The sequence below is a fragment of the Coturnix japonica genome, chromosome 24 (assembly GCF_001577835.2).
Source record: "Coturnix japonica isolate 7356 chromosome 24, Coturnix japonica 2.1, whole genome shotgun sequence".
Lineage (NCBI taxonomy): Eukaryota > Metazoa > Chordata > Aves > Galliformes > Phasianidae > Coturnix > Coturnix japonica.
The window spans coordinates 2,092,155-2,116,411 of NC_029539.1; the positions used below are offsets into that span (position 1 = coordinate 2,092,155).

Genomic DNA, 24,257 nt, shown 5'->3' on the forward strand with positions numbered 1-24,257 from the left:
GCTGCTTGATTTTCAACAGCATCTTAATTACATCCCCATCACAGCGCACTGACGCACGAGCCGGCACCCATCCAACCTGACTTCAAATCACAGAAGGATCTGGGGTGGAAGAGACCTTAAAGTCCATCTGGTTCTGCTCCATGCAATGGGACACCCATCAGGCTCAGAGCCACATCCCCTTATCCTTGGTCTTGCAGGGGATCAAATGGAGCAGGGACTTGCTTCTCGTTAACTAATGGAAAAGGCTCTGAGATGCTTTTGGGGACTGTACAGAGACTCGGGGTGCTCTCACTCTGCACAGCACGAGATGCAGCTCTGTCTGTTTGCGTTTCTCCCTCGCTTTAACTCGTCCAAAAGTTCGCACCGCCGCTCATTGCACATCACGAGTCAGCTTTAGCAGGGCACACCCCCCCCCAACAGCCCTCCACGCACTCAAACCTCCCCCCACCGCCCAGCACTGCCCATAACCGAACCCATCCCCACCCCGGGGGCCGCCCCATCCGCAGCCCCTCCGTGCCAGGCTCCATCCTCGCAGCTCCCCGCCCGGTTACCGCAGCAACATCAGCGGCACCCCCGCCCCCGGGCCGCCCCCCTTCATCATCCTCCCCCCGTCGGGGCAGTGCGCAGGCTCAGCGCAGGGCTCAGCTCCGCACACCCCATCATGGCGCTGCGGCGGCCGGCGCTTCTCTTGCTGCTGCCCCTGTTCGGTGAGTGCCGGGCAATGGAGATCGGCCCGGAGATGCCCGATGGGTCCTTGGGGTCTGGGGGGGATGCGCAGAGGGGGGGTTAAAGGGATGCGGTGCCGCGGAGATGGGTCGGGAACGGGGATGCGCCGCTCCGAGCTCGGGGAAAGAAGGGATGCGCTGCTCTGATCGCCATCCCGAGCAGAGACGGCCCTGATCGCCGTCCCGGCTGGGAACGCGGTGCGCTGGTGCCGGGGACAGAGGGGGATACGCTGCCCATAACCCGGAGAGGAAAGGGGATGTGCTGCTCTGATCGTGGGGAACAGGAGGGATGTGTTACTTTCATCGGGGTCCCGGCGAAGTGAGGATGCTCTGCCGCCGTCCCATCCCGGGGTGAGCGGTGATGGGAAGGATGCGCTGCCTCTACCCCAAACAGGACCCCAAAGGGCGCTGAGCTGTGGGATGGGATGAGATGGGGGGGGAAGCAGCTCAGCGAGGTGCGGGTCCAGGGCTGAGGGTGCCAGGAATGTGCAGCCTCGGCAGGCAGGCAGGGCGGACACTGGTCCCTATTCAAGCCGAGGCACAGGCTCCTATTGTTCCGGGGGCCCGCATGAATGTTTGCAGTTTTTAATTGCAAAAACATTTGCTAATTCCGCTCAGGAATGAATTCGGGCTCATTTGTTGTCTGGCTATTAATAGCGGGGGGATGAAGAGGGGGGGACAGCAGCCGGTGGGCTCCCATTGCCCCCCACCCCCCACTCCCCCCTTCCAGGCAGGCGACAGAAGGAGAAGGGATGGAGGGAGGTCAGAGTGCCAATCAGCAACTGACTTGGAAAGTTCAGCCACTGAGATCCACGGGGCTGTGCACACAAATAACTGCGTTGGGTCAGCTCGAGACTGGAGTGCATTGAAATATTTCAGCCAGTTTATCTAAGGACAAAGGAATTCTTCAGTCCCTAATGGTTTTCAGACGTTGGGGCTTTGAATTAAGTTAAGATTTGGGCTCTGTTCCCTCCAAAATTAAGGGGTGAGAAGATACAGCCGTTCCACTGCAGCACCCATTGGGATGAGGAGTGCAACTGGGGGGCTCTGTTTGCTTTGCTGTGGTTTGAGGCTGAACTGTGAGTACCCGGAGCATCACAGTCATCCAGGTCCCAACTTTGGATCTGGGTGTTCCATTTGAGTGAGGAAAAACAGCAGATTTCACTCAGCTTCTCCTGCAGTTGGGCTCAAGGGGCATTTCCTCTCCTCCCTCTGTGCTGGAGCAGTGCTTGAGCATCCTGTTGAATGCGGCCTAAAAGACAGCAGCCTGGAAATGAGCTGCAGCTACTTGGGTGCTTCTTTGGACAGGCAGGAGTTGCTGAATGCAGGCAGACCCCGCTGCTTTCACACCTGGTTGCACTATAGTCATATTAGTGAACCGGGAGGAATCCTACATTAAAGGTGCACTGGGTTGCTGCTGTGTGGTCCCATAGGGTTGTGTTTGATGCCAGCCCACTGGTTGGCAGAGAAGGAAGGCAACAAGGCCAGTGAGATGCTGCAAAACTGCTTTAGGAGCTCAATGTGCTTCTTAGACTATAGAGCAGGGATGGCCTCTGTGCTTCTCTATCCAGAATGGACCCAACTCTTGGTCATGGCCTCAAAACATTGCCACAGCACAGAAGGCAGTGAAGCATGGAGAGTGCAGTGTGTACCCCGCTCCAGGCACTAAAAGCATCTAAAGATTCTGCATATGAGGGAAATGCCATGGCCGTAATTATGCTAGCGGAAATTATCAGCATCAGTGGTGGAAAGCAGAGCTTGTAAGCAACATCTATGGTGCGTCCTGCCTCGATGCCTCTGCTGCAACCTTCCAGCATTTGGATTTGGAAGCTTTCACGTGTCAGACTGAGGGCAGAGCTGTGCAGCCCTTCCCAAAATTCACAAGTATTTCCTGATGAAAATAAAAGCACGTCCTCAATGGGGAGGCAGGTCCTTGGCACGTTGCGGTGCCAAACTCAGCGTGCTCCAATCTCCCTTTGATTTATCTCTGAGGTTTGAATTGTGCAAAGGCCATTTCTCAACCTAGCAAACAGAAGTCCTTACTTCCCTTTGTGTAAGCTATGAAGTCCATCTGTCCCAGCCACCAACAACTGTTCCCACTCAGCTGTCAGCACCAGGAATTGCTTGGTGCAAACGCTGCTGGCCCTGCTGCAGCACCGATGTTGTTCCTTGCTGATAGGAGCTATTTGCAGCCATGCTTTCCTTTCAGCAGGCAGTGAGAAAGCAGGACCATCAGCTCCGAGAGCAGTGCCAAAATCAGATGCTTAATAATGTCTTCCAAAGAATTCCTGGGGAGGGCTTGGTGTTCCTATTCAGGCACCACCACCGCAGAGCTGTTGGATCCCATCAGCTTTACAGCTGTTGACAAAGAACGTGACACCAGCGCATTCCTTTTTGCTTGGAATGCTGTCAGGAATTAGTTGGTTATTGAGGCACAAGTAGATCCAGAGAGTAAAATGTGGGGTTTTTGTAGGGAGAAGGAGCAGAGGATGGAGATGCTGCCCTGGTAGTGAACTCTGCTTCCTCACTGATGTGTTTATTTTCCTTTAAGAGTTGAATTCCGGGTCTCCCCGCCTGCTGGGTTGTTTTTCACTCATCCATCCCCACACTGAGGGTTTGCACCAGGAACACAGGTTGTGCTGCCAGACCTCACCTAAACAATCAAATACAGCAGCACGAGCTGCTGCAGCCAGCTTCACAAATACAGGCAATGGCTGCAGGTGGCCCCGCTCTGCTTCTCCTGCTGCTTTGCCCCCATCTTTTGCCAGCTCCCCACTCGCTAATTGCTTCCCCCACAGCTCCCATGGTTGATGATTTAAGTTTCTCTTGCAGGCTGTGCTCCCCGCGTTCTCGCTCTTTGCAGTGCCTCCTGTTGCACACTTAGAGCTAAGAATGCTTCATGGTTGATTGCATTGATGAGCCGAGGAGCTCCATCACTCCTTACCAGGCAGATTGGGAGAGGTGAGAAGGAGTTAGCAACATTTGTGCAGGATCCCAAGTCCCACAAAGCCAGATGAACGTGCCTCTCCATGCAGATGATGATGGTCTGCTTTGAAACCGCTGTGTGTATTAGAAAACAGATGAACTCACGATATGAAATTAATGAGGATAATTGCACGCTCAATCTAGCTTCACTATCAGCTGGCAGATGAGTCACACCACCTCCTTCCAATCGATGAGGGGTGTGTTTGTCTGCTCCCCATTGTATCTGCAGTGTTGTGCTGTTGGAAATGGCTGGGAATGACAGCTCTGAGCATCGCCCCATGCAGTGGCCAAGAAACCTCTCTCAGTCAGGCTGCAGCCTTAGAACCACTTAATGGCATTAATTGAGCTAATGAATGCTCTGGATGCGGTTTTTGTTTTCACCCACAGGGCTGGATTACTGTGTGGGTATGGCTGTGCCAGCAGTTTGGGGCAGAGGAGATAGGTGCTGTGCTTGAGGTCTCATATTCCCATGCTGAAAATGCAGGTTGTCAGTGTCAGGAGGACAGAATGGATTGAAACAAGCAGAGAGAGAAGGAAAGAAATCCAGACTTCTTTCAGATGGGCAGCTCAGGTCTGTGTTTCCTATCACCCTTCAGAGTGATAGGAAGAGTTTCCTGCCCCAGAACAGCCAGCTGTGGGTCTGTTAGCACTTGAGCTCAGCAGTAGCTGCCTTTGATTGCCTTGCTGCGCCTCTCACTGTAAGAAGCCTTTGTGTGACTCCTCTGATGGGCTTCAGCTGTCCACCACGCAGCTTGGAAGTTCAGACCAGTCAGACAGCTGCATAATTGAGCTGGTGCCCAGTTCTCATTAGAGCAGCATCCAAATTCCTTGATAGAGCAGAGTGAGGGGCTCCAGAGGGTGTTCCTCAAAGCTTTGCTGCTGCGTTGGGTGTCCAAAGAAGTTGTGGTTGGTGCTGCGTGTTGCAAACCTGACAAGTGGCAGAATATAAACCAAGGTAGAAGATGCTGGAGCAGCTTCTTCTTTCTTTAAATAAGTGAAATCCGACAGAAATAATTAAGAAGAAAGAATTCAGCTGTCAGTAAAAACAGCTCTGTGTACTGGGTTATGTCGTGCCCCAGTGCAGGACGGGGCACGGGGCTTAACGCAGGCTGCTACAAGGGGAAATGAAGGTTTCAGAGCAGTAATGGATGGAGTAGATGAAATTAAATTCTGTTCAGATCATGTTCATACATGGGCTTTTCTTTCTTTCTTTTTTTAATCATAAATCCCTGGATTTCAGAGTCAAGGCCAGAACGCATCCTAACCTGCTCCCATCGATGTCCTTGATTACTACAAGGCACAATAAGATCAGCAGGTTTGTAAGAGTCATAGAATCACAGAATGACCTGGGTTAAAAAGGATCTCAATGATCATCTCATTTCAACCCCCTGCTATGTGCAGGGTCACCAGCACCAGCCCAGGCTGCCCAGAGCCACATCCAGCCTGGCCTTGAATGCCTGCAGGAATGGGGCATCCACAGCCTCCTTGGGCAACCTGTTGCAGCATCACCACCCTCTGGGTGAAAAAAAGCCCTTTTAATAAGTCCTCTTAATTCATTTGGAAGCAGCTGGCTCCCTTTAGAGCCTGCAAACTGCAACCTGCCAGCAACTTGCCACGTCTTTGGCATCTGGCTGTAAAGGCAGCACTTTGGCAACGTTCAGCACTTGCAGATTTTGGGCTGCTCTATTAAAAACCCATTTTGGTGGCCTAGGTGAGATTTGCTGCTGAGCTGCAGAAATCCACGGAAATCTCAGGGGATTTGTAGCCATTACTTGGCCGTGCTTCAAACACCCCCGGCCTCTTAGAATAAAATCCCCACCTTTGTAACCTCTGGGGCACGTCCTTGGTCAGGGCCAGCAGATTGCAGGTGGGCTGGAGCTTGGCTGCTCTGCTTCTAAGGGAAGAAATGCAGGGCACCCAATGAGCCTTGCATGGTTTGCATGAAGCAAACAACACCTCACTGCACCAATTTACATCCCCATTCATCGGGCTGTTGGGCTTCCTGAAAGATTAGCAGCATTCCTTACAGTATTCAATGATTATGGCTGCACTAACAACTCTTGAATCACAGCAGCAGACAGAATGGAGCATCCATAGGCAAGGCAGCCCTCCACATACCCAGAGGATCCATTAAGGAGATTGCTGCCTGCTAATGGACTTCCTTCTGAGGCGCTTTGGCTGCTAACACTGTTGAATGGTTTCCTGGAGCTTCCCTATTTATGGTCAGGAAAGGTGTTTCAGCGTCTTCTGGCTCTTGTGGCTTCTGCAAAATAGCTTTTATCCCCCCCCAAAGGATCTTATCAACACCTATTTTTAACATACCCTTCAATCTTCGCTTTAATCTTTTTCTTCTGCATTAATCTCTGCAAAAGCTTGGAGTTAAATATTTCTTTATACCCAGCTCTGCACAACCATTTGTCCCTCTGGACCAGCCCTGTGGGAATCCTCCACCTTTGGGAGAGGGATTTGGTGTAGTTCAGGTGTCCAGAGACCTACAGCCAAGTGAAGAGGAATAACACACAGCCCCTCATTAGCAGGAATGATTTGCTGGCAGGAATGGACACAAGTGCCATGAAACAAGCTGACTGCAACCACCATGAGTCAACTTGTTGATAGAGGAGCTCCTACAGCAGGGGAAGCGTTGCTTTGTGTGTTCCTTTGGTCTTATCTACTCTGCTGAGGTTGCACATAGTGAATAGATGGGGCTGGTCTGATCTCTCAGGGAATGAGGAGGCGATGCCTTATCTCCTTGTGCAGCAGCCAGTCACTATGAGTTGGCTGTGCTTTGGTCAGTGCTGGTAGAGCTGCCTTTGGACTGCTGATCTGGAGATGAAAGCCAGAGTGCTTTGTAATCACTGCCTGGATCTTCTGTGCTCTCCCTCAGGCAGATCCAGCTATATGAGCTGGTGAGCATCCTAATGTATCTGGTGCTTTCCCTTCATTTTGGCCAGTTTTCAGCATCCCATAAATAACAGGGCAGCACAGAGCTCCGCCTCCAAGCCTGCCTTGCTCATGCTGGAAGGGTCAAACCAGGTACCCTCAGAAGTCCTCTGATGGGCCTGGCCAAACAGCTGTCCTTGCCTGCAGGCACTGCATGCTCTCCCACACAAAGATAAGCCCTTTGAAGTCTGCACTGTGGCTGGCAACAGCTTTTAAGGCACTCCCTCTTCTAGTTACCAACTGCATCTTCAGTGCTCCATGTTAACAGCTGAGCTGGTTGACACTGAGCCCCATGTCAGCAGGGCTGGTAAGTCAGCAGCTCTGGGTTGCTGGGGATGGAAGGACCTCCAGATTCCAGCTCATTTCTGTAAGCACGATAGAGCCTGGGGGCTTCTCCCCAGTGAAGCAGCAAGTCGTGCTTGCTGCCCACCAGCTGCCCGCTGTTGGTCCACAATAGCAATTGTTCTCCTCACCAGGGCAGGGCTGTGGTGCTGTGCTGCAGGCTCCTCGAGATGCAGAAAGCTCTGCATACATTTGGAACAGAGTCTGTTTGGCAGCTCTGAGGGTTTGACTCAGCTGCTAAGCGTGGAGCAAAGCAAGCTGGCCCCAGGTTTGCTGTGATGACAATTAGCTCAATGAAGAGAGGAGGTGAGGGTCAGATGGAGAGATGAGGCAGCAGCTTATCCCTTATGATAGGCATAGGGGACTCGTGCAGTGAGCTGGCCTCAGCTGTTGGAGCTGGAGCTGGGCTGCATCCAGCCCTACTGCCTGCATGGTGTAACAGGATCCCTTCCCTTGGCTGTAGCACTGCACAATCTTGAGGAGAACGTGTTTTCGGAGCTTCTTGTGGTCTGGTGACAAACAATTTTTGCTGCTGAAATATTTCCCCAGGGCTTTTTAATTCCTGGCTCATCCTTGGGGCACTTCTGAGACCCACACATGCCATACGTCTCACATCTGTCACTCAGCTTCAGGTTCTTGACACCAAGTCTTTCTTTGCTACAAAGCCTTCCCTTTTCTCCTCCCTCCCTGGTTTCCTTTCCATATCCTTCATTGAGAAGTAGTATCTCCTTCAAAGAAATGCCAGGGAACCCATTTGCAGAATTTACAGCTGCTTCCCCAGGCTTTCAGTATGCTCTTCTTTAGCAGCAAGCTGCTAAGCATGTTCTTAAGTGGGAAGATAAGTGGTGTTATGAACCTTTCATCTTCTGGCTGGGAGCAGGATGGAGATGACTGATAATGGGATGACAGCAAGGAAGATGCATAGACACCTTTGGATTTAATTCCTACTTTGCAAGGCAGCCTTTAAAGCACATTTCTGGTGGGAACACAGGCTGGTAAAATAAAGCTGGTCCTTCCTTTCACAGCATATGGCTTTTCCTCATGTCTCCAAGGCAGATCCTTCCCCTGTGCCAGCAGAGCAGGGAAGATGCAGAACGAGCTCAGCTTCGGAGCCATTCCTTCTTCTGGAGCTGACATTGAAGGAGTTTGGCTTGAGGTGTCAGCTGGAAAACAGTCAAACTCAACGTGAGGGCCAAAAACAGGTCCAGCATGGCCAGTGATCTTAGATGATGCCTTTTGAAATGATGCTCCTTCCAAGCATCTCAGAGTGGGCGTTCAGAAACAGAGGCTCCCCAGATCATTAGTCACTTTAAGACTGTCTCTAGACACCATTTTGGCTGGTGTTTTTTGGAGCAGCAGTTCTTTGTGGGTTTGATGGGGGGTGCATCTGTGGTATGGGAGTAGCAGCCTTACACACATGCATTCCTCTGCACTGGGTCTGTTACGGAGCGTACATCAGCAAGAGCTTCATGTGGGTGAGAGTCTTTAGTCCACTCTTTAACAGACTGTGCATTCAAGCCCAGAATTCCTGCTTTAGTCCCTCGTCTGCTGGCTGAGACAGGTGGCAAGCAGATGCCTGCAAGAATCTTTATTGGGGGTGGTCTAAAAGGTCAGCTGCATGCAGGCTGCATTCCAGCTGGGTCCCTGTACCTCATCTTCTCCCCTCGCTGGCCTTGGGCCATGCAGCCAAGGGGATCCTCATCATGGTACTTGCTCTGCTTGCTGAAAGCAAACCACTTGATGGTTTGGAATGCCTGTGGACCAAGGCAGTGCCAGCCTGCTGCATTTTTTCTTAGAGGAAATAAGGAGTAGTGGTTATGGCAGAACTTAACAGCACCTCTAGGGCACACAGAGCTGCTGGATCCCACATCCACCTGAGGATTCAGCACCTGAGTGAGCCCATGGCCTGGCAGGGGATGCTGCTCCCCAGGCTGATGTAGCTGCATGGATGGAGTTTGGGAGCTGTGGGGCACACAAGGCCTGGGAACAAAGGTAAGAGCTGAGCTTGCTGAGTCAGGGTCTTGGCAGAGTTGTTGGCATGGTTTGTAAGGGAGCGTGATCCAGAGGAGCCCAACCCTGCTGCAGTGCGGAGCTCACTTCCAGCTGCTGCCATTGAGGAGGTTTCAGCAGAACCCCAACTACAGCCAGGCTGCTTCAGATTGCCCAATCCTATCATTCCTATTGCACTGAGCAGAGATTTCCACTCCTAGCGCTGTGTGCACTCTGCACATGGTGGCACGTCTTTCACAGACCAGGCTGCAAACCTTCCCATAGCAAATCCCCATTTATCTGCCTGACAGACTCCTGGCTGCTCTGCCTGGGCAACCAGCACACAGCTGAGCAGCGCTGGGCTGTACCCTGGAGCTCTTGCATCACAGCCCATAGTGTGAACAGAGGCCACATGCTGGCCCTGCGATCAGCCCCCATTGCCTCTGCACCTTGCTGTTACTCAGCACTATTCACTGACTGGGAATTAAGTAGGATTTCTGGGTCATTGTGGCCCTGTCAGGAGGAATCTCTCCTTTAGACCTCATTAGCAAGGCTTTCTGCAACACCAGGCTTCAGAACAATTGCAGCCTGGTTCCCTAAACACTGACTAATGAGACGGAGCTGTTAGCAGCAGTCTGCTAAATAAAGTCTGCTCCTGCCTGAGATAGAAGAAAGCCAGACAGGATTCTCCGAGCTGCCTCTCACACAGGAGACTATTTCAAAGGATCCGTGTTAAAATAATGAGCTAGATGGTGCTGTTTTAGTGGCTGCATAGGGATGATGGTAGCTTCAGGTGCTTCCCCAGAGCATTGACTGCATGTAACTTGTGTTCAAGGGACCTAGAACTGCTCACACCGCTGTCCCCATCAGTTCGAGGTCTCCCAAGCATTGAATTGAACTGCTGTGACTTCCCACTCACTTCTGTTGGTCCCATGAGGAGATGTTCCATCCCATGTCTTCCTGTTCTCAGAAGAGCTTGGGTTAAAGAGAAGCACAATGGGATGGATCTGGCTGCCTCTGGCTGGTGCAGGGGCTATTACTTAGCCAGTTTGTAGGCTTGTTTGCAGCAGTGCTTTGATGTGGCAGTGGGATTTGATGGAAGGTAACTGATGTCTAGACAGGTTGTTCTCACTCTGGTGTTGTCTCCCAAGCAGCAGCAGTGCCAAACAGGCTGAACAGCTCTGGGATGCAAGCAGCCTTGCTATCTCTAGCAAGACAGAGCCATAGCTCTTTAGGAGCTATGTGTTAGCTAAGTGTTTCCAAGGGAGCTGGCATGGCAGAGAGATGCAGGAGAGGTCTGTAACCCACTGCTCTAGCCAGCAAAGCCCAAAACCCAGCAGGTGAGATGACTTCAGCCCCATTCAGAACATGCTCAGGCTGAACACAGCAACAGTGTGCTGCAGAGACTCAGTGTGGTCAGCTGGATGCTGCCAGGATTAAGTGCCCAGCAAAGCTGACCTGGATGTCCAGGAACAACAGCAGCCAGTGGTTCAGCTGCACTGGGAGAGAAATGGCAGGCCATGACCTGGAGAGACTTGTCGCTGGCTGGCTGGCAAGCTGTGCTTTCAGGCTGCCTTGGCTCCAATGTGCCATCACCCCCCCAGGCTGTTCGGGAGGGGAAGCAGAGACTGCATTCAGATGCCCATTGTCTGTCCTCCAGCTGGGAGCAGAGCCAGGAGAGAGGTTCTGGCAGCATCTGATACAGGGGGCAGATGTTAGGGGAAACATACTCATCCATGAAATGCCGTCGCTGGGATTTTCAAGGGAGCCTCAAAGGTTAAGTGCCCGTGGCTTTGAACGTGTGCATGGAAGTCAATAGAGGGGCTCTGAGCTCCTGGGACTCCTGCTGGGCTTGGAGGAACTTTCTGAAGGTTCTAATTGGAAGGACAAGCCTTCGTGCTGCATCTGTGGGCTGCCCAGGTGAATAGTCTTCTCGGGTCCATTTGTTTAAGCGTAGCTGGAGAGGAGGGTGAAGTTGTGCAGTGCCAGATTTAATCTCCTATGGGGCTTTTGGAGGTGTGTGGCTGTGTCAGTCTGCTGCCTTCTCTCATAGCCAACTGCTGCAAGCATGAGCTGAAAGCTGAGTATTTCCTGACCCTGCCTGTCTCCTCCCTTCTCTCCTGCCAAAGGAGAACCCGGCCGCAGGTTTCAAGCAGAGCTGAAAACTTGGCACTGAGAGAAGGAGCAGAAAAGAGCCCAGCTTGCTCTCCTCTGTCAGGGCTGGCTTCTGTGCTGCTGCAGGGAGAGCAAATATGTTCCCAATCTGTTTGCTTCATTGACATGTCTCCAGGACAGGCAGGCGACACACACTGACCAAGAAGGGGCCATTGTTAGAGGGACCAACTCGGCTGCAGCTCTGCTGTGACCGACTGCTGCTGCTCTGCCTTCCATTCACAGCACTCAGAGCTCTCAATCAGCCGGGCTTCCCAAAGCTGTAAGAGCACATTAGCACAGACAAGCCGGGGGTTCATCCCTGCTGTATTCAATTTGTCCACCCGTGTGCCCTGGTCTGGCCTTTTGATTTATGCGCCCATCTCTGGCAGGCAGGTATTCAATCAAGCTGGAAATAAAAGAAATTACAAGCATTGCTTCCCTGCTGAGTGTCGCAGACATTAATTGACGCATCACTAATTGCACATGGATGGTTATCCTGAGCTTTGTGCTGCAGGCTGAGCAGCCGGGCAATGGCCTGGCAGCCAGGTTAGCACTTTGGCTGAGGAGAAACAAGGGGCCTGGGAGAACCAGAGGAGAGGAAGGGAGTTACCTCATCTGTTTCCAGCAGCCAAGGCAGGGTTGTCCTCTGAGAGGTATTTCCTTAAGCTTTATCCAGTCCGATTTTAGTTGTGACTTTTACGAACAAAAGGTTTCCACTGTTTCCTTTGGAGGTGCTGGAAGGAACCCAAATAGATTTTAGCACCGAGAAGCAAATCTTGCTATTAATGTCAGCCTAATCATTTCTTTCTATCTCCTTCCTGCCATTCTTCATCATTCAGACTCTTCAATACCAGCCTGAGGATGGTTACCAGCTCAGCCCACCCTCTTCTTCATCTGCTTTTGGATTGCAGCCCCTTGTGTGTGAGAGCATCACCCTGCCTGCACCACATACATGGGGAATGCCAGGACGTTGCTGACAGCTTGACATGCAGACCCCAAAGCCAGCAGGGATGGTGGGACAGGAGCAGCAAACCTTACACTGCCGGGCTGTGCCTCTCTGGGACGAGGGCCCCTGAGCAGCACTCAGCTGGGAGCATTGGGCTGAGAAAATGCTCTGCTAAAAATAGCAGTGAGATATGTTCGAGGAGAAAAACAAAGTCAGGGGCTGGGAGAAGTTGGTTCTCGGACGTGTGGCTCATTCAGCTCCCCCAGGACATGGAGTCTTTTAACTTCTCCGTGCCAAAGTTTGTTTCCACTCTATTCCGCTCTATTGGTCAGGAATCCAGGTTGGGAATGACTCTCCCCTCTCCTCCCTTGCTCTGACATTACACTGCTTTCCTCCTGCTCATTCAGGCCAGCATCTCCCTAATGATGCTCTCCCTGCACCCAGTCCCTCAGCTTTGTCATTGACTTCACCCAGGCTGCCTGTGTGATGTTCCTTCAGGCCATGCCTTGCACTCTGCAGCACACCTCCCTCTGCAGCCTGTGCTGGCTGATGTTGACAAGGTAAGTCTCTTCAGATCCGCTTGCATGGATCAGAGCTCAGCCATCTTCATGCCCATAGCTCACACAGCTTCCTGCCTTTTTTCCCTTCTCCCAGCTCTGATATCTCTGCTCTCTTCCCATCTCCCATTTTCCTCATGAAGATGACACTGTTGGGCTCTGATAAGCAGAAGGCCAGATCTGTGTTTTGCTGGTCAAGCTATAGGCTGGAGGAGAACAGGGGGGATCAGGAGATTAGAGTCACAGACAGAGGAATAGAGGATTATAGGCTAAAACCCTGCGAGTCTCTGTATTGATGGTTGGGACACAGCCAGACACTAAAGAGCATTGCAAAGCCTGGTGCTGATAGCATATCCGCTTAGTTCCTGCCTCTGCATTCCAGGCAGCTATTTGATATATGTGTCCTCAGCAAAAGCCGGGGTCAGGCAGGTAGGGAGCACCCCAGTTCCCAAAGTCAAATACCTGCTGAGCAGGGCTGTGTGCTGGCTGGCGTTCAGCCTGGAAAACGTCACTTTGGCTTATGAGATTCTCTGCAATGCTGGAGTCAAACTCCCACACAAGGCCATTAGGTTAAAGAAAAGCCCAAATGGAACTTGTCCCTTTCCCCATTAGTTTCTTCTGTCTCCCTGGTCTTGGCCACTGCTCCCTGTTGTGTATCAATGACCTGACTCCATCCCAAAGACTAACATCTGTCTGCTGGAATGGGAGCCCAGCTGGGAGGAAGGGAGAGGACTGGAGGAAGACCACTGTGCTGCTTCTGGCTCTTATCGCAGTTATCAGCTGGTTCCCTCCCACTTTGCACTAATTTGGTTACCAGCATCTGCCACTTTTAGGAGGAAGGGGACTTGCAGAAGTGAGAAATAACGTAGGATGTGCCTGTATGGCAATTCTTGGGGCTGCCCGGGGAAACAATGGAAGGCAAGTGGGAATAGGCAGGAAGGGTTGGTTTCAAGTTTGCCATGTGTAGATATCCCTGCTTCCCTTTAGTGCTCACCGTTTTTGTTCCCAGCCTTTAATTTCGCTGCTGTAAGGCATTCTTCCAGATCTCACAGTCATACATCCTTTGCATGCTGATATACTGTATTCCTTACTCATCGTCTTCCTCCAGTGAAATGGGGCTGAGTTGGAGGGGACACTGCATCTGGGAAGACCAAAGATTAACTGATGAATGTAAAACCCAGTAACAGATGAAAGTGGTCATGGGGAAGCTCTGCCAACGGGAATCTCAGCAGGTTGCCAACCTGGTTCATTGCTGCTTCTCCTAAAGCATCCATGCTCTCTTAGGGAGAAGAGAGCACAAGAACCTACTGGTAGATAATATCCAAGCTCAACATGCCCAGCCAAGGGTTCATGTGTGTGCTAAGGTGTTAGTAAGCTTGAAACCTACCTGTTGAGACAGCTCTGGCATGTGGCTCGTGATGCCTCCTCCTGGCATGGGCCTCTGGATTTGCAGATCCAAATCTGATGGTGAGCAAACCTGGTGGTGAGAATAGGCTGTTTTGTTGTGCAAGTGCAGAGGGATGCAAGGCCTTAATATCTCACCTGTAAACATGCTGTGCTGCCTTGAGCAGAGCCACAACCAAGGATTGTGAAATTCTTCCCTCCAGAAGCCCTTGTCAGATGGATGTTGGAGGCAGCGTGTCTGCAACTGCAACCCAGCACAACGAAACCAGATCTTGGGAGATGATCAGAAAGCACCACGTGGTTCATCGGGCAAATGGCTGAGCTTCCTTCCCTGCATGGGAGAGAGGAGGAAGGGTTATCTGCAGAAGGAGGCTGCTTTGAGAAGCTTTTGTCTTAACAGGGTTCTGTATCTGCTTGCTAACAACTTGTTTCACAACTGAGTGTGGTTGCGTAGGCTGGCTGTGTACCAATGGTTTTGTTGTCTGGTGAGGAGGTGGAACAGTAAATCCTCTTGTACAAGAAGGGAAGGGGAAAAAATGAAAGATGGTGTGCATGGTTTGGATGCCAATGGGCCTCGTCTGTAGCAAATACAGTCAGGTCTTGAAGGTGATGGTTTAAGTGATTTAAACAGGTTAAGGTTTTGTTCTACACATTGAGAGCTGTGGTATAAGAAGGGCATGCAGCTCTGTCTGGATGCTTCCCCAGCCATCCTCAGTGCAGACTTTGCTCTCACAAAGAGCCTCATCAGCACATGATGGACCACCAGCTCCTCATGGTCTGGAGGCAGGGGCTGAAAGCAGATGTAAAGGAACCATCACTGAGAAAGGCAGTGAGACACCCTGATGAGGACTCTATGATCTTTTGGGGTCTCATTCGTATAACACATTCTATCACCCATCCTGCCCCACCTTGGCTGCGCTGGCACAGGTTGAGTTGTGGATCAGGAGTGAGATGCACTGGGGACAGAGAAGAGGAAAAAGAGCCTGAAAAGAGAAAAAGGGATGGATGTTTTGTGGTGCAGGAGGTCAGATGTTTCTTCAGTTTTCTGCCATTTCCTCAGAGCAAGCAGCACGCAGAGCCTGGCCTCCTTCTTCCTCCTCTTATCCAGCTCAGCCCAGCACTGCGGGCTTCCTTTGCTGTCCCTCTGGGGGTTTCTCACAAATAGAACAGCTATTTCCCTTCCTGCACAGCACATCCAACGCAGGGACAGTGCTGGGGTCAGCTGGGCTTGTCTCACACCCACTGCCCCCATCACCTCTGTGATGTACCCTCACTACTGCTCCCTTCACTCCATCTCTGGGTGCTGTTAGTGCTGACACACAAAGCGTTGGGCTGATGGGTTTCTAACACCTACCAATCTCTCACCTTCATGGCATTCCTGCCATCCAGAAAAGCAGAGATGCTTAACAAGGCGTGTGGCTTATTGCAGCATTCCCACATGGCTTAGACGATGCGTTTTGAATTGCAAATGGAGGGCTGATGGACACCTCAAGAAAGGCGTATTTTCGTTTCTCCAGTGGGTGGGTGTTGAAATACAGCTGCATGTTTTCCTACTGCTTGTGCCTAACAGTGCATTAACTTCAATTACCGTATCAGATAACTGCACCGTTGGCACAGGGCTGTGCTTTGCTGCAGCGCAGCCTCTTTGGCAGCAACTTGGTGTTTTCCTGGCCATCCTTTTGACGTTGCCTGTCCAACGTAAGGGATATTTTAGCTCCTCTTCAAATTTCTGCCTTGAATTTTTAAGCAGATAAAAGGTTGGGGTGGATGGAGACAAAAAGGTCAGGCTTTGCATTAAGCCAGAGACGGGAGGCTTAACACAGCCCAGTTGTCTATAAAGCCGCTAGTTTATTTCTTCTGTAGGTTCAGAGCAGCGTTTTGAAGTGATTCAGATACCATGAGTCACAGCAACATGCATGGGCTGGCTCCCTTCAGCTAAAAGAAGCTCCATAAGAATACGCTGTAAAATCCAGGACGAGGCACTGAAGTCTATTTGGAGAGCTGATGGCATTTGGGATTCAACCATATGTCTGGCTGAGCCCACAGTACATACAGATCTGGTGGGTGCCTCTGTTGTGGCATGCATGCTGCTCTGGGAAGGAGTGCATGCCTTCTCCTGCACAGTCTGGGTGCTGAGACCTTTCAAGTGGGATTTACATAACACAGAGCTTTCGCTGCTTGCTTTGCACTGGGCCCGTAGATGCCTGAAGGAACATCTTCAGATCAAACTTTTTAAGGGTGACAGCTGCCCCTATGAGGATGATGTAACGCAAAGCGGGTGCACGAGCACAGTCACCAAAGAGACGAGGCCAACAGCAGAGCTATGAGACACAGTGCAGATGCTGCACGGTGCTGGCAGCTGGGAAGCAATGCCTGTGTTAAATTGCTCCAGCCCTACAGAGACCGGTGTGAAAGGGATACCTCCAAGTGATGCTGAGAAGAGCTGTAAAGATGTTTTGCTCCTGCTTTACAGTCTGTGTGCTCACTGGGGAGTTCTGTGCCACGCAGCTGTAGGCATCTCGTTATTTAGAGCGTGCCTGTGCCATGCACAGAAGAATAAATGTGGCTTAGAGGTGATTGAAGCAGCCACGTTGATCTCTGCCCGCAGTCAATACGTGTAATAATGTGAGGCTCTTGCACAGCCCCCAAGGACTCAGCTTCTGCCTCAAATTCATTGCCATCCTGCTTTGTGCCTGAGGGATAGACCTGAATGCTCTTGTGTTTAATGGGTGGGAAAGGAAGGATGCTGCTGGGAATAACCTCTGAGAATTGAGATGGGGCAGAGTCTGATGGAGTCCCTGTCTCATGGAAAAGAGCTGCTGGAGCCTTCAATTCTTTAGAATGATGTGAGATCGTGGTAATGTCATCTCTGCTTCCAGCTGTGTTGTGGCTATGGGAGAATAGAATGGAATGGCTCAGTTAGAAGGGACCTTCAAAGACCAGAAGTTCTTCAGTCAGACTCTTATCTATTTGGTGGGGCGTATTTCTCTTATCTGAAAAATGATCTCTTGTAAACAAGAACAAGAAAAAAAACACAGGAACATCGAGTTTCCTTTAAGGAACCTCTGTCATATGTCCCTTTCCCTCCCATTATTACCTAAGTGTGAAGCACAGGGAGGTGGCTTGTGTTGGCACTGGCTTTGTGCCGTTATGCTAATCACCCTCTTTAATTGCTGCTTCTAACAATTATGTTTTCCTGTATTTACACCACAGCTCCTAAATAAACTTCGTCATGCTGGACTGCCATGGGTAGCGCGGAACAGCTTCTATGTCGGGAAGTCAGGCCTTGGAGCTGGAGGAGAGCTATTCCCAACATGCGATGTGCTTCTAGCAGGGTGAATTATGAGCTGTGCTATTTCTTATTCTCTTCTGTTTATTTTTCCAGGCTACAGACTCTTGGCTGTGGAGCTGACATCCAGCAACACCAAACCCGTGGTGCAGGAATTCCAGAGTGAGTGCTGTGGGGCTGCAGGCTGCTCCAACACTGCCGTGCACTGCCTGGAGCAATGCACCCAAACCATTGAGAAAAGCTTTGCTTGTTGCTGGTGGTATCTGGTTTTTGGGTGAGGGGGTGATGAGAGCTTGAGGTTTTGCATAGATTTGATTGAAATAGTTTGCTGAAGTCCCCTGAAAGCCATTGGCGTTGTAAAGTGGCTGCCTAAGTGCTTTCTTGAACTGGATCCCAAATGGAGGAAGGGCTGTTGCCTTGCAATTAATACACAGAAAGGGGGTTGGGGAAATTTATCTTCTATCTTGGGCCTAAGACAGACGAGCAGTGTGGTACAGGGTGAGCCACCGCTCAGCTGTGCTGCAATGCTGCCTTCAGTGGAGGAGATGGAGATGGCGAAGCCTCCTTCCATAGGGATGGGATGCCTTGAGCTTTCCCTTGGGCATCGTGGTCCCCAGGACACTCAGGCAGACAATGTGTCACCAGAAGATGAGCAGACACCACCCAGGGAGATTCTGCCGTCCTGACTCACATCGTACGCTCTGATTAGCAGCAGGACAGTGCTGCGGGCTCACCCTGTCATAAGGTCTTGTTTGCCATACGTTAGAGCCTGGAGAGAACAGCGTGTTCATTTCTTCTCCATAGCTGATATCTGTATAGCTATTATTTTTGCTGGCCAAAGTCCATCTTCCCCAACAGCTCCTGGAACCCAGCAGTGTTTCTGTTTGTCAGGCACATGAAAGAGGAGGCTTTTGCTTTGTGGGCAGCATCTCCTAATAAAACAGCGTGTGAGACGGCTTAAAGCAGAACAAAAATACAGCTGCTGCCCATTAATCTGTATTCCCTTTATTTCTCTTGCTAGGTGTTGAGCTGTCCTGTATCATTAAATCAACTGTAACGCCGGATCCCAGAATCGAATGGAAGAAAATCCGAGATGGAGAAACCTCTTATGTATTTTTTGACAATAAAATGCAGGGTATGAAGACTCTTTGTCCTATTGAGACTTCCAAATAGCCTCAGCAACAGATAGAACTGAGAAGCCTGTAAGAGGAAGGACCCGTAGCTGTCTTGCTGTTTGCTTCTGGAACTAGAGCTCAGCAGCCCAAGCACAAAGTGGAAGGAGAGCAAGATGTTCATTGCTCTCAGCAGGGAGCCCCAGAGCTGGAGGGAGATCCTACATAGGAGATGAACATGGAAGTCAATGCTGCATCTCCTCCAGAATTTACTCCTTGCATGTTCATTCCATGTCTGTGCTCTCAGGACCAAATGCAATCTTTCCATATGAAATGCAACTGGTGCTACTCCAAGATAGAGCTCACTTTAAATGGGACCAACAGCCACATCCAGAGCAGCCTTCCAAAAGATCTGAGGCTGACATGGATGGCTAATTTTGCCTATTTTTGAGTTCTGGGGTGCTGCTTCGCAGTTCATTCTCTTCTATGCTTAGCAGCACTGGTTTCCCTTGTGATCACAGCAGAGAAAAAAGGCTCTTAACATTATAGACCATCAAATTCCCTTGGTGGTCCTCTGGTCTCCAGGGTCAACCACATGATTCAGGTGCTTAAAGTCACTCTGTGTGTCTCTCCCGACACTTTTCTCTCTCTTTCTTATCAGGTGATTTTGCAACAAGGGCAGAAATCCTCAGCCGGACATCACTGGTGATTAAAAACACCACGCGGATGGACACGGCCACGTACCGCTGTGAGGTGGCAGCACCTTCTGATACCAAAACCATAGATGAGATAAACATCCAGCTTACAGTCCAAGGTACGGCTTCAGGTCCAGATAGCTTTGCAGAAGAGCTTTGTTGTAACAATGGCATCCAACAGGGTCTTGTTTAAGACCAACTGGAAATAGCTGGAGGTGTCGATGCCTTCGTAGCGCAGCCACCTTACAAAGCCAAGTCGTTTTGTTGTGCTCATGGCTTGTGTCTCCCCCATAGTGAAACCTGTGACTCCAAGATGCACAGTGCCTAAAGCTGTCCCTGTGGGTAAGACGGCCTCCCTGCACTGCCACGAGAATGAAGGTTACCCCAAGTCTACGTACAGCTGGTATCGCAACAGCGAACCTTTATCGCCGGACACGAAATCGAATGCCAAGCTCCAGAATTCATCCTACAGCTTGAATCCCACCACAGGAACTCTGGTAATGTCCCTGCAGATGGAATCAAGACTCATGTTACAGGGCAGGTTATTTTTGCTGGCTGAGAAGCAGAGAATTCCCCCTTTGAAAGAATCTTTTCCTTGTGTGAATCCCCACAGCAGCTCAGGCCCTGCTTTCTAATACATGTCAAATAACCCTCATGTTAAATAAGGGTTATTAATAAATACAGCATGTTAAATAACCCTTTTTCCCCCCTCCCCAGGTTTTCCATGCTGTGCACAAAGGTGACACAGGTCGTTATTCCTGCATTGCAACAAATGATGCTGGATTTGCCAAGTGTGAGGAGCAGGAGATGGAAGTCTGTGAGTGGCTCTGTGTAATTGTGGGCAATGTTAATTAATGTTTTAATGTAAATAAACCACCATCACTATGGGGAAGGAAGGGGGGCATCCTAGAGCGTCTTTCTAGCTCCAGACACATAAAATGGCTGGGTTGTGGTTTGTGTGTTTGTCAGATGACCTGAACATCGGTGGGATCATTGGTGGGGTCCTGGTGGTCCTGGCGGTGTTGGTGCTCATCACACTCGGTATCTGCTGTGCCTACAGGAGGGGCTACTTTGCAAACAGCAAAGACAGTGGGGAGAGGTAAGCTGGGATCCATTGCCATCTCACTGTATGTATTTTAGTGCTCAACTTGGATATATTCCTTCTTAGTTCCCTACCAAACACTACAGTTCTTAAAGGATCCAGTTCCCTCTTTAAGCACTGCACCAAAGGTTCCTTTAGTTGTTCCTGTTGCTATCATTCCTTCTGTGCTCACTACCAGGACCAGATAAGGGAACGAGAGCTGTGTTATAACATCCTCATATTATTCACAGTAAGAGGGGACCGACGCAATTAAATAGCAGTAGGTGTTTGTCCAATAGGTGACTGTTAGGTTACCTGTCAGGTAGGTGCTGTTGGCAGAGGTCTACAACTTAGCAAGCAGAGCTGGCTGCACAATTAGCTCAAGGCATCAGGAGATGCACAGCAAATGGATGCTGAAGAGTTGGCTCTCTGCAGGAAATCGTGCTAGCTGTGACTTGGAGCCTAAATTTGGGATTAAAAACAAGCCTTTTAGAATGTTAAAAACAACAGCATTAGCACTTGAAGGTGGGAATTTCCCACAGATCAGAAACAAGCCTCAGTGTTCTTGCAGAATCTGAGGAAGAGATGATGGATGTAAATAGGATTCTCACCAGATCCATTTGTTCCATGTGAGGTTTCGCTCTGCTTTCTGTTCTCTGGGCCGCTCTTCCTTGTTTCCTTCCTTTCCCCCAAGTCCAGACCTCTAACTCTGCCCCTCAAGTCCTCCTTCTGTCCCCCAACTCCATTCAGCCCATTCTGCCCCCCAAGTCCAAATCCAACCTCTTCCCTTCGAATCCTACAGACTCCCTGTCCCAGAAATAAGATCTTTTCCTTTATTTCAGCTACAAGACTCCAGCAAAACCCGACTGTGTTAACTACATCCGGACAGATGATGAGGTAACCATCGATTTGCATTTAACATCTCTCTGCTTTGGAGAGGAAGAGGGTGGGCAGAGCACTACCAGGGTGGGTTTCTTTTTTAGGGCCTATAGACTTTCTAAGAGCAAACACCACTGAGAAACAAGGATTTCAAACAGGGAGAAAACAGAAGGCTAAAGGCTGAGTCATTTCCTTAGGAATGATGAGCAGCTGAAGTTGCTCAAAGCGATTGATGCCAAAAAAGCTATAGAACACAGCTCTGCTCTGTCTCAGTTCTCTTATAGCTTGCCCCCCCCCCCCCCATCTTAGGATGAGTTTCATTGGATTAAATGGGCAGGCAGTGAGAGTTTTTTGGGATTTGAATAGATGGCTGGGTTTAGGATGAGAAAAAGCCTCTCCCTATTAGCAGAGATAGGGAATGAGGAAGCACTGTGCCACACCGTGCTATGATAGAAGGAAAGAGGGAGCACTCATCTGGTACAGCTGATGCCTTTTGTGGGCAGCAGGAAATAAGGGGAGCCTGCAATGCCACCACATCCATCCCACACCCACAACTGTTTGGTTGCAGGGCGACTTCAGGCACAAGTCTTCGTTTGTCATCTAAGATGCCAAAAGAAAATTGCAAAGTGTGCAAATACCTCCAGGAACTCGAAGCCAGAGCAAAAGATGAATGAAGTGCGCTTGGAAGAGTTTGGAACACACAAGAACTCGATAGCTAGCTGTAGATCTTTTTGTTTTCTTTGCCAAAGTTTAAAGCAACTCCTCACTGCCCAACCTGCATCTCTCTGACTCCGGAGACACCAACAGGATCCCTTAAACCTTGGAGTAAGGAAGGGAAATACTTCCCAAGAGACTGTGCTATGGAAGCCTGTGGAATTGCCTTCTCTTTGTGCTGCAGGGACACGGCCACAGTGTGCAAAGCAACCAGGGAGCAGCATTACATAGACATTACTAGGATGAGTTACTAGTAGGATCAAAAGGTGCTGATACAGCAATAGGACTGCAAAGAGTAAGTGTTACCCATTTACCCATGCAAAGGGAAAGTCCTCGCAGCAGTTTGTTGCCCAGGTTGTGACTTGTGATTATCTTGTGCTTCTATGACCATTCAGGTGTGAACAGGCACCCAACTAGTTGACAGACACACGTACAGCAAACACAACTCATGTTCTCAGCCCTTTTTGTTGCTTATTGAGCCCTCATTGCTCTGTTTAACAAGAAACACGGGCAGCATCAGGCTGAAGGGCTGCTGCTGCTCACTGCTTTACAGGTAACCCCACATTGTAATCTGCACAAAGCAGGCTTCCCTCTTGCATCTTACTGAGGCTCACAGTGCAGGCACAGAACCCAGTGTGCTAAGTTAGCCCTTACAGGAAAATCAAAGCCAAATATTTCTATGGGCCCAAAGGCCCAGCAAAGGTACTGAGATGTTTGTGAGCTTTTCTCTTTTTAACCTTCTCCTTTTCTTTTGTAAAACCCCACATCCTAAATTTTTTTGCAAAGATCTATTTTGATTACTTCAGAAAAGGTAACGTTTCTATTTCAAGTGTAAATACGTGATGCCAGCCGTGTTTAAGTAACGTGGCTATTTTTTTACTTCCCAAGATACAGAGGAGAGCTCAGACGTTGCTGTACTATGGCACAGTCAGAGCAGCTCGGTGTTACTGCAGTGTAATACAGAGCTGCAGGTACAACAGCATCTCTTCCCTCCTCAGCCCCCCTCAGCTATTTCCTTGCCACGTGAGGTCTTACAAGACCCAGAACAGAGTCACTCAGGGATCGTTTTTGTAGATCTATAGCGGGACCTATCGACTTTTTTATACATTGAACTTTTCTTGCCAGCGACCAACGCTTTGTTTTTGGTGTCGCAAGAAATAACCCAGGGATGGCTGTTGGGATTCAGTTCCAACAAGGTGACAGAGTGACTTTAATGTTTGCTCAACCCCCCTCTGCAAATTCCCTGAGGCACTAACATGGTGCTGGGACAGCTGTGGCAACGTTACAGGTTTAGATGCATAGCCAAGCAACTGCTTCTGGAGTTGGGAAAGCAAAAGGTCAACACAGAAGCACTTTTGTAGTGTTGGTTGCAACTTTTACCAGCTAGAGAAAAAAGAAACCAATAAAAAGAAAGCGATCTAATTCTCTTTGCGTTAAAGAGAAGAAATGGAAACTCATGTTGATGCATGAGTTGATACTGCTTTCCAACACTGGGTTGCATAGAGCTGCAAGATGTGGATGCAACACTAGGACTGTGCTGTGGTTGAAGAACTTTTTTCTTTTTAAATGTAGCATAATTGAGTGTTCTTGTATTTCCAATATGAATTGTCTTCACTCTCCCCGTAGGCAGCGTTTTGAATACTTGATGATTTGGACTGTCAGTGTTATTTTGTTTTAGCGTTCTGCATTCATCTGCTTTGTTTGCTAGGGGCCTCGCTGGACATGCCATTACTGCATTTGTTCTATTTAGATTAAACATTACCACTTTTCCTTTTGCTAAGGAAAGCAAAACTAAAGCCAAGGCAGCGATTTCTTTCTATAACCAAGACGTGGCTGTTTTTCAACTCCATTTTGGCAGCCTTCCTAAGATGGGCACACAGTGGCATTCACTGCACGCTGCCTCTCATCATTACAACAGCAGTGAGCGTAACATTCCTTTGCACTTTCTGTACATCCACCCTTCTGTGCTGCTTGTAGGATCCTCATAATAAAGGAGAGAAGGTAAATGGCTGAACCAGGGTAGCTCTGAGAGTACAATCTACAGCCTTGCTATGAGCCAAAGGCAGCCTTCATGGGGGAAGCCTGCAAACTAAGAATCACAACTTATCATTCAGTTCTGCAATGTGACAGTGGCATCTCTAACGAGAGGAGGGGAAGACGACCCCCAAAGCACAGCTCATGAGATCTGATGGATGGAACTTGGATCATTGTGAATAATTTTTAGGTTTGTACTAATGTATGACGTTTAACTTTGCCAAGAATGTTTTACATAAATACCTGAGCTCTGAAGCGTTCTTGTGGGTTTTTCCTTGTTCTTAAATCAAGTAACCTCATTGCTGGCTTCTGCTTTGAATTCAGTGGAAGAGTTCTCTCTCAGAGCACTCACTTGAGTTGGGCTGCAGGAAGTCCAATGCACATTCATGTTCATCAGTTCATGGTCCATCA

The 24,257-nt window shown here is 49.7% G+C and overlaps 1 protein-coding gene and 1 long non-coding RNA gene across 2 annotated transcripts; one reads left to right on the top strand and one right to left on the bottom strand.

Moving 5' to 3' along the window:
• Window positions 1–580: 580 nt before the first annotated feature.
• Window positions 581–24,101, top strand: JAM3 (junctional adhesion molecule 3). Its single transcript, XM_015883916.1, has 9 exons — window positions 581–707; window positions 17,428–17,493; window positions 18,353–18,466; window positions 19,105–19,257; window positions 19,433–19,635; window positions 19,856–19,955; window positions 20,108–20,237; window positions 21,062–21,116; window positions 21,667–24,101. Exons 1-9 carry the CDS (start codon window positions 662–664, stop codon window positions 21,700–21,702), a joined length of 903 nt encoding a protein of 300 aa, XP_015739402.1. The 5' UTR covers window positions 581–661; the 3' UTR covers window positions 21,703–24,101.
• LOC116654376 lies at window positions 11,746–18,359 on the bottom strand. Its single transcript, XR_004309588.1, has 2 exons — window positions 13,633–18,359; window positions 11,746–11,869 (listed from the first exon to the last, which is right to left on the bottom strand). It is a non-coding gene; the product is annotated as an uncharacterized LOC116654376 (long non-coding RNA).
• Window positions 24,102–24,257: the final 156 nt, after the last annotated feature.